General features: G+C 41.9%; 1 protein-coding gene across 2 annotated transcripts in view; it reads right to left on the bottom strand.

The window, feature by feature from the left end:
• Positions 1–14091, bottom strand: part of LOC142573224 (proteasome adapter and scaffold protein ECM29-like) — a 233850-nt gene that overhangs the window by 187727 nt on the left and 32032 nt on the right. For both annotated transcript variants that reach the window (XM_075682818.1, XM_075682819.1), the window contains exon 2: positions 13151–13281. In XM_075682818.1, coding sequence (XP_075538933.1) covers positions 13151–13281 — 131 coding nt within the window. The remainder of the gene's footprint in view (positions 1–13150; positions 13282–14091) is intronic.

The raw sequence follows: 14091 nt of genomic DNA, 5'->3' as shown, positions 1-14091 counted from the left end.
AGAAACCTCGCAACGGTTGTTTCATGCCAAAAAAATACTTAGTTTACGAAAAAATTGCATTGAAGGATCCGTATACCTTTATCGCAATTCAAATCTCCCGTCACCCAACCGGGGGATTGTGACGTTGCATACGCCATCACCACCATTTGCTGCCTCAATGAGTAAAGCGGAGCCCGACAGACGGTGGAGGTGGTACCAAGTCAAGACAGCGTGGTGGATTCGCCGCTGCAGGTTCTCTTTGGCCAAGTGGTGTTGACCGTTCGGGCATCCCATGACATCACATGGAAGTTGCATTCTCTGCTACTTACAGTCTGTGCGAGTTTCGCAAGCCAGCAAACCCAGCGCAGCACTACACGATGACTACTGAAACGGGAAAGCGTGTCGAGCAAAAACGAAACCTTTCGACCGCCTGCGTAGTTGTCAGGAATATCTCAATAAGTTCTTTTTTCTAAAAGTGAAATAGAACTGGACAAGTAGCACTTTATTTCGTCTTATAATAAAAGAATGTTTTGTGCAACGAGTGGTTGAGTATTAGTGACAGAATTTAACTGAGGATTGCTTTCGTCATTGGACAAGTACTTAAATGCCCCGGGAAAATGCCTAATAATGTCCTGCATTTACCTCAATTTCTAGATAATTAAGGCTCTGTTGATGCTTTAGAGATTCTCAGGCATTAGAGATTAGAGAATATCGACGCTTTAGAGATTCTCGGGCATTAACCTATCACTTTAGCTTGACTTAATATTTGCCCTTACGGTCCTTTTATGTGCTGAAATGTACCCCTCATTGTCATGCCAAATTCCAATTATTTTTGGAATGCAGCATTGCATCGAAGGTTACAAAGGCAACTCAGGGTTTGCTAATAATCTTGCAAAATGTACCAAGACTCATTTTGTGGAGTGCGAATTTGACGAAGTGGCCAGCCTGGCCATGTTTCTTGATCCGCGCTTTAAGGCCACAGTTTATCAGGCATCTGGTCAGATGATTTGGCTGAAAGACCTTGTGACAAGGGAGCTCCAGGCAGCTGATGTGGAATGCATGGGGACACTGCCGTGCCAGCGTCGACTTCGTGTCCACTGGTGGCATCCACTGTATGAAATGCTTTTGACGATCTAGTGATGAACAAGAAGAAGACACATTTGACATCTGCCCCTGAGAGGGAGGTTACAGACTATGCGGAAAAGTGTTTTTTGGAAAAAGGCAAGGATCCTTGTAAGGATCCTTGTCAGTGGTGGCAGTCCATTTGCCGCTTTTAAGTACACTCGCCCAGAAGTACTTGGCCATCTCTGCCACCTCTGCCACCTCAGTTCTTTTCTAGAGTCTTTTCTACAGGTGGAAATGTTGCCACAGTGCATAGAGAGTGCTTACTTTCTCAACATGTTGAGCAGTTAATTTTCCTCCATGATAATCTGTAACAAGCGCATTAACTGACATTAACCGAGTGCATTACCTATACTGAGTCTCTTTATCCTGAAACAGTCTTGTAAAACCCGATATTATTTTCAGAAGGGTAATAAAGCTATTGTTACCTCGTTTTACAACTTTTTAATTGTACACACATATTCGATATTCAAAGACAGTTTTTTGCGTTAATCGTATTCGATTCGTATTCGAAAATTTCAATATTCACACACCCCTACTTCGGACATTGGAAAAGCTAGCTAATAACAGCAGCTTGATACTTTTGTACACTTGCGTACAATTTTTTTAAAGGCCGTATTTGATCAACACGCATTTACCATCGCACTTAAACATTGCGTATTGTTCCCATTATGTTCGCAAAAATTTGACCTCGGTTGTAATTGTGCCAGTGCAGCTGTCTAAGTTTTACACTGCTCAGAAAACAGAATACCAAATTTACTTGCATAATCATTGCACTTTTTTGTCAGAAAAATTGACGCAGAACCAGGGGTGCGATCATTAAGTGGGTGTAATTTTCCACGAAAAGCAAAAAAATTTTTTTTCGGCCCGCGTTTGCTGCGGGACACCAAAACAAAAATGGTGGCCGGCGGAGCAAGCCAAACGCACCGAACACGATTTTTTTTTCTTCTCGTGAGCACATTATGTGCAGTGAAACAGTTTCTTCCGTATCAGTAATGAATAATATTGTTAATATCGGCAAGTATGCGGCAATAACGTAGCCATGTCCGCTTCAAGGGGATAGAAACAGATGGGCGCGCTTAGCTGCCAGTGACATACAAACACATGGCCGGCATGCTGCGGAAACTGCGGCATCTGTCTTCACTACTATCCTAATACGGCACGTTTCCACTAAGGGTGGTGAATATCTTAGCTGTGTTACAAGTGTCAGCGTATGAATAGGGTACACTTTTAACGTATAAGTGTAAACGTGGCTACTATTGTTGCCGCTCGCGATTTGTTGCGTGCCCACACGTGCAGATGAGAAGAATCGAAAGACGCCTTTTTTGCTGTTGTTGACCACAACCATTATAAAGCCTACACATAATAAAGGCTTTCGTTGCAGCTTTTTTTTCGTCATAGTCATGGAAGTGCGGAAAGTGATGAAAGTAATGAAATGAGGCATCTACTTAAAGGGACACTAAAGGTTACCAGAAAGTCAAGTTAAAGTGGTAGAGCAATGTTCTAGAACGTCTAAGGCGTCAGTATAATCGCAAACAGAGCTTTAGTAACCGAGAAATTGAATAATAATAATAATAATAATATTTGGGGTTTTACGTGCCAAAACCACTTTCTGATTATGAGGCACGCCGTAGTGGAGGACTCCGGAAATTTCGACCACCTGGGGTTCTTTAACGTGCACCTAAATCTAAGCACACGGGTGTTTTCGCATTTCGCCCCCATCGAAATGCGGCCGCCGTGGCCGGGATGCCGAGAAATTGAGGTAAATGCATAACACTATTTGAGACCCCCCAGCGACATTCCGGTACTAGCCCGATGACGAAAGCACTCCTCATAATTTGTGTTACTAATACTCAACTACTCGTATTAAAAAAATCATTTCATTTGATTATAAGACGGAAGAAAATGCTACTTGACTACGTCTATTCGATTCTAAGAAAAAATAACATTTTCACGTTACCCTTCAGTAGTGTGGGTGGTCGAAAGGTTTCGTTTTCGCTCGACTCTGCGCCGCGCACGCTTTGGAGTTTCAGTAGTTTCGTTATCGCGTCGCATTGTGCGGGTTCTGCTGGCTCGCGAAACTTTCATTTGGAACAAGCAGCGAGAATGCCACGTCCATGTGACGTCGTGGGAAGCCCTCGTTGCTTTCCCGCTCCGGAGAGCCGGTGTCGAGGCAGCTGACGTAGTACGCAACGACGCCGGCAGCGCGAGCCCTCAGCAGCAGGTCGCGCTCGTCAGTGCTCAAATCGCTGAAGTTGAGCCCAGCATCGCGAGCCAATCTGTCGTTGTCAGGGTCCATCGCGACGAGCGTCGAAGTTTGCGTCATAGAATGAAGTACCAGCTTATGGTCGCGCATTTTTCCTTCCGCTAGCCACCATACTCCCGCTTTCGCTCTGCTGTCGGCTCTGTCTTGGCTCTGTTCCTGGCCGCGCGTTTGCGTTTTGCGCAGAAAATCCGTAGCGCCGTCTGCGGACGCCGTTTTACTCACCGACAGCGCAACGTCACTATGAGACTATGATGTCAGTACTCCTCGATCGGAGGGCGGGCGATTTGAACTGCGCTAGAGGTACACGGATGCTTCAGAACGCATTTTCTCTTAAAATAATTCTCTCCTTGGCACGAAACAAGCGTTTCGAGGATTCTGGGATGGTATTTCAACAGTCCACGTTGACTTAATCGTAACCTTTAGTGGCCCCTCAAGAATGTTTGGTGCGTGCAGACTGCTTGGTTTGTCTTGAAGAGTCGTTCATGTAGCATTCAACAGACGGTAAGTGCGATCAATATTAGCTAGACTTGGCACACGACATATCGCTGTGGAAAGTTCGGGGTGCCATCATTACACAGGAAATAAAAAAAAATCGAATTTTGACGTCAAAATTCAGGGGTGCGATCATTACGCGAGTGCGATCATTACGCGAGTAAATAGGTTAGTAAAGCTATGGACCGCTTGCATGCGTATTCTACTGTAAAATGCGCATTTGGAACATCGCCTTCACATTGGCCATACAATGTCATAATTTTCCCCAGATATAAACAGATGCCTTGTTTAGCTCACTGAAGACAACGGAGAATGGAACTCTGAATCTCGTACGATGCACCAAAACATTTAGGAAAACGGGGATTTAGTAATTAACTGCAACACTTGCATTTAAAGCAGGAAAGTGAGTTCTACAACATACCGTGTTTAAAATTCTCACTATTTTCATGGAATTTCAACCGTCTCTTGTGCTGGTGTTTAGGAGTCTGGGAAATATTTCGATTAGCGGCAGTATGACACTGTGGAACACTTCTATTAGTAATTTTCTACAAAGGCTGCAATGAACCTACAGGGAATAAACCTATATCGCTCGTCACTCAAACTTGCTCCGTACTTCGAATTAATATAAACACCGTGCCTCACATATCTTACCGAGCGTGCAACGGGAAAATAATTAAATGATGTCTATTACACATAAAAATTAGGAGAAAGCGATTATTCAGTAACTGTTCTCACAGCACATAAGCAATCTACACAGCACAGGCACTCCATTTTTCAAAATACGAAATATCTGTTGTTTTTGCTCCTGCTGGCAAACAAATAATAGTGTAGCTCTTATTTAGAAACACCCTGAAAATGAAATCTCCAAAGTCAGAAGTGGCACATGCCTTTAGAAAAAAATTGAGAAAAAAATGTGAGTTCTATAGGTATTGAAATGGCTCGCACATTCGAACAAGGTCATTTTCACTAGTATATCTTCGATAAGTCATGATTACACAATGAAATTCCACAGTTGTAATACCTGTAAGATACCATACCTGTAAGAGGTTTGATTAGATTTTTGCTAGCGATAAGAGACTGGGACTGCAACACTATGTAGTGCATGTGTGCACAGCGATTAAAGGGAGACTAAAGGCAAATACTAAGTCGATGTGGACTGTTTAAATACCATCCCAGAAACCTCGCAACACTTGTTTCATGCCAAGGAAAGACTATGCTTACGAGAAAATTGTATGTGAAGGGACCAAATAGTTTTTTCAAAATTCAAATCTCCCACTACACAACCGGGGAGTGGTGACGTTGCACATGCCATCACCATCCTTTGCTGCCATCGGTGAGTAAAATGGCGTCCGACAGACGGCAGCACCGAGCCAAGACAGAGCCGTGGATTCACCGCTAACAAGAGGGATCATGAAAAGACCGCCTTCATCACGCCGGATGGCCTGGCCTCTATAAGTTCAAGGTCATGCCATTCGGACTGTGCTCAGTGCCTGCAACATTCTAGAGGGTGATGGACACAATGTTAGCAGGGCTGAAGTGGCAGACCTGTCTCGTCTACTTAGATGATGTCATCGTCTTCGCCGGGAATTTCGATGATCACCTTTAGGTGGCTTGGAACAGTACTAGAGGCCATCAAGTCATCAGGGTTCACTCTGAAGTTGGAAAAGTACTGCTTCACTTACGATGAGCTTGTGTTCCTGGACCATGTCATCAGCAAACCTGGAGTCCACTCTGATCCAGAGAAGACATCTGCCATTTGCTAACTTTCCACAGCCCACTGCCAAGAAGGGAGCGTGCAGATTCCTTGGCCTGTGTACCTATTACAGGGACTTCATCAATGACTTTTCTCGCATTGCCAAGCCTTTCTTCGTCACGAAATCAGACGTTGATTTCAAGCGACAAGCGCCGCAAGCTGAAGCCTTCCAAGAGCTTAAACAATGCCTGCAGTCACCATCAGTACTTGCCCACTTCGACTAAAACGCCAACACTGTGATCCACATCGACAGAAGTAGCCTAGGCCTCGGCGCCATCCTAGTCCAAAGAAAATATGGATTTCAAAAGGTCATTGCTTATGATAGCCGGTCGCTGTCAAAAGCAGAAGCCACTTATTAGACGACGGAAAAAAAAATGCCTTGCCATCATTTGGGCTACCGAAATTCCACCCTCCTCTATACAGCAGGCCCATCGAAGTTGTATGCCTTGTGTTGGTTGGTAAATTTAAAGACCCTTCAGGATGCCTCGCATGATGGAGTCTCAGACCACAGAAATTTGACATCACCGTCATCTACAAGTTGGGACAGAAACACTCTGATGCAGACTGCCTTAAACGCGGCCCAACGACATGCTGCCGCACGTCACCGACGCAGAGGATCTATATGTCTCCGACTATCTCCAGCACGCCGAAGAAGTCCGACAGCTCTCCTGCCTGCATATCCAGAAACAGCAGAGGATCAACATCCGGCACTACAACCTTCGATGATACTACGTGGAATGCCGGCATGGCGACCGTGTATGGGTTTGAAGCCCAATACGCCAACAAGGACTTAGAAACTTCTGCGGTGCTATTTCGGACCGTGTAACATCATCCGACACACTGGCGCACTGGACTATGAGGTCGTGCCAGACGGCATTTTGCAATCACAGCGGCAGCATGCACGACCAGAAGTCCTCCATGTGGTGCGTCTTGTCGCCCATGTGGTGCCCGCTGACGAACTTTGGGACTTTGTTTCTTTGTTGCTTTGCTACGATTTCTTTACTAGGTGTGCTTTTGTTTTCTGCTCTCCTGTTATGTTTGTAGCATCAGGACGATGCTTTTTAAGAGGGGAGCATTGACACGCGTACTTATCTTTTTCGGGTGACTGCTTTTTCACCGGCTGACAAAGGTTAAATGCTTTCCCTCAGCGCAGAATGTGCATGCATGTATCGGAAGTTTCTCGAATGTTATCGAGGGTTCTATTCATTGTCTGCTGTCACCGAACCTTGTGTAATCTGATTGTATGTGCAACGCGAATTGTGTAATACTTCCTGGAAGAAACATGGGCATCAGCGATTACTCTGGAACCTTGGATGACTCCGGTATAAAAACTGACGTGCTTGACCTGCTGATGAGATTTTTCGACGATCACTGACTGTGTTCGCTGCTATCGTTGTGCTTCGAGTGTGACTTGCTTTTGTGGGCACAGGGTCACCCAATAAAAAGTTAGTTTTGTCGTTCACTGCTTTGCTACTGTCTTCTTCACCGTCACTACTACATGACAATATGAGTGCTACGGCACGATGGGTGTTCAAAGGAGGAAACGGTAAATTGTTTTAATTTGCTATATGCTTGCATAGCGGTTGTAAATTTGTGAGACGAATGAAGTGGCTCTATTCTGAATTGGTTAAATAAATGGAATGAGGGGACCATACTGAAGAAGCAAATTACAGCTGAGGGAAAACAAATCTTAGGTAGGCTAATGGGTGCATATAAGTTATGCAGGTTCCGGCCTAAATAGCCGAAGAACCGGGAGGTGCTGCAGCAGACGTTGGTGATATGAGTGGTCCAAGAAAGGCTTGATGACAGGGTTATGCCTAGATAATGGAAAGAATTAACTTCAGACACAGGGTTGTTGTTAATATAGTATCGAAAGTGTGAAATAAGATGCGTGTGAGTGAAAGACATTGCATTTATTTGGATTAAGCAACATCAGCCATGCGTTGCATCAATTGCTAATAAGGTCAAGGCCATTTTGAATTTTTACATGGTCATCAGTACCAGTAATCGTCCTGTAAATTGCACAATTGTCAGTAAAATGCGGCAACAGTCTTCAACAGACTCAACAGACTTGGCACTACACAGGCATCAACAGACTTGGCACTATGGCTGCTGCAGTCTTCCAAGGTCTGCTCATTTCTCCTTTTCCAAAAGCAAAGCATGCAGACATAGAGAACATTTGCATTACCGGTTCTCTTCCTCCAACATTTTCTTTTCTCTGCATGTTTCTATAGCTTGGTTATGCAAACTATAAATAGAAGCATTATGTGCTGCCCACATTCAACACAAAAGGTACTGCACAGCCATAAACAGTTTCAGTTTATTATTCTTGAAAAACAATCAATTGGAAAGAGAAAATATACAGGCGAGGGTCCCAAAATCAAAGACTGCAACGGGACCCTCGATTAATAATGACAATGTAGAGATGTATTAAAGAAGAGCAAGCTAACTAGAAGAAACAAACACAATCGCAAAAATACAAGACAGAAAAATAAAATTAACGAAAACAAATTGTCTGAATACAAGTCTATAGTGAATAAAAAAAAACTGCCCATACATACAAATGGCACATGTAGTGTAATGAATGATGTAAACTTAGTTACACATATAAAACAGCTTAAGGGCATGACTAAATGTATGAAAGGATGAAGATTTAATGCTGACGGGTAAAACATTCCACAGTTTTATAGCAGCGAATCATGATGTCATTTTTCCATAGTTAGAATGAACCACAGGTAGTAGAATATTGGAGTTGCATGCAAGCATGGTATTATTGTTATTGATGAGGTGCCTGGAATCAATGAATTGGTATGAGAGCTGTTTAGTAAGCAATTTATAAAACATAATTATTAGATGATAGTTGAACAAGTTCATTACAACAAGGATGTTATTTTCACGAAGTAGTAGAGTAGCACTCATGAAAAACCCACTGTTAGTGATAATGCATATTGCTTGGTTTTGTAAGTGCTGAACAGATGAGACATGACAGTTATATGCGTTTTCCCAGGAAACAATGCCATAATTAATGTGACTGTGAATGAAGGCAAAGTATAATGCTAATAATGCGTCTTTGGAGAAATATGTCTTTTTTTGATTAATGCTCTAATACCGAAGGTACACTTTTGCTAAATGAAGGCAATGTGTTGCGAAAACTTTAGGTTAGAATCTAATTTGATGCCCAAAAATGATACACAGTCGGAAACGGGAATGTGATGACCATCTAGAGTTATCTCAGGCAAGCCAGGTAGTATTCTTTGGCTAGAACGGAAAATCATGAATTGAGTTTTTGAAGGACTGATAATTATAATCTGCATTATCATAATCAGCATCGCTTTAGGAAGGGCCTCTCGTGCGAGACAGTTATTTGAATTTACAACAGACCTACACACTAACTTAAACTATAACTTACAAATTGATTGCTTGGTTCTTGATTTTTCGAAGGCATTCTACCGTGTTGCACATGGTCGCCTAATATAAAAACTCTCCGAACTTAAATTGGACTGTCTTACCTTGTCATGGCTCTGAAATTTTCTGTCTAATCGTCAGCAGTTTACTACTGCAAATCACTACGCTTCCTCAGTAACAGACGTTTCTTCTGGTGTACCACAAGGGAGTGTCCTCGGTCCCTTGCTTTTTCTAATTTTTATTAACGACCTACCTTAAAATTTGTCCTCCACCATCAGAATATTCGCTGACAACTGCATAATTTATTGCCCAATTAAAAATTCAAATGATCATCTCGTTCTTCGGCAAGACCTTCAACAAATTATTAGCTGGTGCAATAAGTGGCTAATGACTTTAAATACCACAAAATGCAAAGTAATGTCGTTTACCCAGAAGTTGACAACCTCACCGCATCCCTACCATATGAACAATTACACTGTTACAACAGCTACACAATATAAGTATCTAGGAGTTCTATTCACATCGAATCTTTCTTGGACAGAGCATATCACATCCATTTCAGCTAATGCCTCCCAATCGTTGGGGTACTTGCGACGCAACTTAAGAAATGTTCCTTCAAATGTTCGCAAGCTAGCTTAACTAGCTCTTGTTCCTCCCAAGCTCGAGTATGCATCTCCCATTTGGTTCCCTCACCAGAAATACCTCATTGAAACGCTAGAACGGATCCAGAACAGAGCAAGCCGCTTCATCATAAACGATTACAGCTACCAGTCTAGTGTAACACAAATAAATGTTAAGCTTTCATTACAAACCTTGAACACTCGCTGAGACATTGCCCTTTTATCACTGTTCCACAAATTTCTTCACTCCCCTCAAACACCCGCATGCTTAAAACGACCCTACTCCACGTCACATAGGCTTCATCATCATTTCAGCTATGCCCGCCTTTACGATTCTACAAAAGCATTCCATTACTCCACTCTTCCTCATGCTATCAGAATATGAAGTTCGCTCCCAGACAGCATTGCATGCCAGTCCAACTCCGATTCATTCCGTGATGCCTTGACTGAATGCATGACTAAAGAAATGTGAAGTTTTACATTTGTCGCACAATGCTTTCTTGTACTTGCACTATCTTTTACAGCTTATTGTCGCATTATTACCATTATGTCGCTATGTTTACCGTTCCGTTGGAATGTTGCGTCAGTAACTTTTCTGTCATTTTTTTTTTATCATTAATACTGTTTAACACTCTGATCTTGTTAATTACACGACTTCACTGAAAACAATCTGTGTGATTTATTTCTTGTTATTATATTATGTTTTCTTCTTTCCCCTAGTGAATCGTGAACTAAATAATTCTTTTTCATCTTGGTTGCACTTGCGGTTGTAGTTTGTAAACAGATAAGGTTTACAGATTTCTTGCATTTTATATATTTTCTATGTACTGCCCCCGTTACTCAATGTCTCACTTTGAGGCCTGTAAGGTATTTTCAAATAAATAAATAAATAAATGATTGGACGAACACCATGCAACAATATGGTCAAGCTCATTGTTTAGTTTAAGGATTAAGGTTGTTAAAGAATTGTCACGCAACAAGATAGTAGTATCGCTGCACATAGTACATAATGTGCCGAATGAAGACACATAGGTAAATCATTATTATAAATAGAGAATAGTAAGGGACCTATAAGGGACCTAGTATGGAACCTAGTGGTACAGCTTGGTTAATAACTTTAGTATCAGAATAAGCACCTCCAAAAAAAAAAGCTGTTTGTTCTCTAGCATGTAGGTAACATTTTAGGAGTTTTATTACTGGACTGGTAATTCCCAGGGATTCTAGCTTAGTAAAAAGTATGTTACAATTAATTGCATCAAAAGCTTTAGTGAAGTCCAAGAATACCAAACCAACGAAGCTTCCTGTATCAATCAAGTGACGAATGTAGTTGGTTAGGGATATTAAAGCTAAGTTAGTTGAACTGCCAGCGTGAAAACCAAATTGAGAAGATTGCAACAAATGAAATTTTTTAAGTAATTATTTAGGCGCTTACAAAATAACTTCACAACAACTTTACTAATCGACGATAGAATATAAATTTTTTTGTACACTGAATACTCATGTAAGCCGAACGCAATTAGGAGCAAGAGCCCCTGTCAGGCTATATGGCCTTTAGCTCTTGTTTCCTCTTTCTATAATGAAGAAAGAAACTTCAAACTTCAAAAACGGCCAAAAATAATTAGGATGATAGTTAAACACTTCCGTTTTATTGCCTTTCTTATATGTACAGAAAAAACCTTTTAAGCGAAGTGGGAAAAATACCACATTTAAATATATTATTAATTATGATGCAAAGTGTATCAGAAATAAGCGGTGCAACAAGTTTTGGATGAAACACAGAAATATTATCTAAGCCAGGGCTAGTATTCTTTAGAGTTAATACCATGGAACATACCTCATCTGTAGTTACGGGAAAGAGAAAAAAAGAATGATTGCAGCGATAAATGGGATAAGTAGTAGTCATATGACGACTGCTGTATACATTATAGAAGCAGTCACTGAAACTATTTGCTATGCTAGAAGAATCAGTATGAGCTTTATCGTTGTAGTTTATTTTATCAGCAGTGCCCGCCGTGGTTGCTCAGTGGCTATGGTGTTGGGCTGCTGAGCACGAGGTCGCAGGATCGAATCCTGGCCACGGCGGCCGCATTTCGATGGGGCAAAATGCGAAAACACCCGTGTGCTTAGATTTAGGTGCACGTTAAAGAACCCCAGGTGGTCGAAATTTTCTGAGTCCTCCACTACGGTGTGCCTCATAATCAGAAAGTGGTGTTGGCAGGTAAAACCCCATAATTTAATTATTTTATCAGCAGTATTACTGGACTTAGGCAAGTTCATGAACGCATTAAGAAGTTGCCATTGTTTTTTGGGATTGTTCTTGCATTTTGCAAATTCACTTTCATAACATACTGTCGTTTAGGCTTCTTTAGCAAGTTATTCAGAATGTTACAATAATATTTATAGCGTGCCGCTAAGTGTACATTAAAAGGTTTCTTTTTAGTCTTTTTGTATAGGTTTTCTTTTTTCCTGATGCTAGTCAGTAAACTTTTCGTTACCCAAGGGTTACCAGGAAACTTAAAATGTTTCTTGCATCTGACAGTAGTTGTGTTAGCACGAAGAGCTTGTAGAAAGATGGAACAAAAATTTTCAAGAGCTTGATCAGGATCATGCAGGGAGTTAATTACAGATAGTGTTAACAAAAAAATCTCTGTCAAAATTAGAGGAAAAGTAGCAAGGCTCGGACTGAGGTATTTCGGCCTGAAAGGAGACGAATATTGGGAAATGGTCTGTGATCTGAGTATCCATGACACCAGAGTTTGAAGTTCACGCGATGTTAGTTAGAGCATGGTCAAGAAGTGTGTTGGTACCATGAGTAGAATGCCTAGTAGGAGAGATAATGATTCCAGTCCAAAACCAACAAGACAGTCTGTATAAGCTGTTACACTTCCATTGTCGACGTCAAGTAAGTTGATGTTAATATCACGGACAACTAGGACTTGCTTATTTCAACAGAATTTTTTTTCAGAACTATGGAGAGCTCATTCAGAAAATCAAGGATAGCTGAAGAAGGGGAATGGTATACACAACCAAGAATAAAACTGTTATGATTATGAGAATTCAGCTGTAAGTCAGTTTCAATCCATACCGATTCACAGTGATTGACATTAAGAAAAAGATCAAGCCTATGCTTATATTTAACACGAGGTGAAACGAATATAGCGGAACCACCATATCGATACAGTGGCCTATTAGAACAGGGAAGGCAAGTGCTGCCCCACAAGACAGAAGTTCACTGCATGGCTTGAAGTAATGAACACTGGTCAAACAAAGCATGTCTCTGGAACCAACATTTTGACAATCTTCATCAGGAACAAAGGCACATACGCTTATGAAAATGTAGGCTTTAGCAACACACCTTGTTCAACGACTGTTCATCTCAGTGTTTGGCAGTGCGATGAGATCATAAAATTCGAGGGTGTGCGATTGAAGCAGAGGCTCGCTGTGGGCATAAATATTGCCGATGATCATGAAAGTGTAAGCAACAAAATGGGGTGAGAAAGTGGCACCACTGACCTTCTTGCGAACGCTCTCATGGGGGCTGCCCAGCTTGCCCAAGACAGGAAGCAGGAACTTGGACAGCACAGACTCAAACTGCTCATCAGTCTCGGCTGTCACGAAGCGGAGGAAAACACGCTCCACCAGCACTGCAATGCACAAGCACACAGACTCCAGGCATGCAGGATACATAGATATGCAGGATGTGTTTTGATTCTAACCGCTTAAAAAGCACGGTTTTAGTGCTCCTTGCTGGCAGTGTAATGGCTATAGTAGTTTCACAAGATTGCATTCTTTGGTCTGCCTCGTCCAAAAAGCACTCAGCCTATCTATTTGCCTGCTTCACCTGGCAAGTAAATAATCATTGTTGTATACATACCTAGGCCACAATTTTATAACAATGCCTTTTTCGATGTCAATGCCTTTCGGTGCTTTTCACATTCGTCAGTGGCTGTGATCACTCGCGGACACAAAAGGCGCCGAAAGGCATTAGCACCGTGAAAAGGCATCACTAAAAATCTGTGGCCCTAGTAATCGGAGATGCAAGTTGCAACAGAGAAGTGGCCTTGAAACAATACCAGTCGGCAACAATGCAAGGCCAGAAAAACCAGGCAAACAAGGTTTCTGTTGACTGATGTTGACCAAGAGAAACAATCTCAGTAAAATTTGACCCATAACAATGGAGCAGTGAGTGCAAGATCCCTTAAGGTTGTTATGGTAAAGACGCTAGTGACTGTACACGAAAGTCGGCAGTACCATGACAATGTGAAGCATTTTATGCAATGGGCACGTGTGGAGCAGAAAGCATTGCTATAAACATTTAAACAGCCAGGCTAGAACAAAACAAAAAGGAATATGGGAACTGGAACACCTTTATATGTTCACCCCACATTGCATTACAAGGTTGTTTAGAACTTTCGAGAAGAAATTATTCAGAGAGCAGCGTAAATTACAAAGCA

This window comes from Dermacentor variabilis, chromosome 2 (assembly GCF_050947875.1).
Source record: "Dermacentor variabilis isolate Ectoservices chromosome 2, ASM5094787v1, whole genome shotgun sequence".
Taxonomy (NCBI): Eukaryota; Metazoa; Arthropoda; class Arachnida; order Ixodida; family Ixodidae; genus Dermacentor; species Dermacentor variabilis.
The sequence above is the reverse complement of the archived record's forward strand: the minus strand, read 5'-3'. Positions and strand labels throughout refer to the sequence as shown.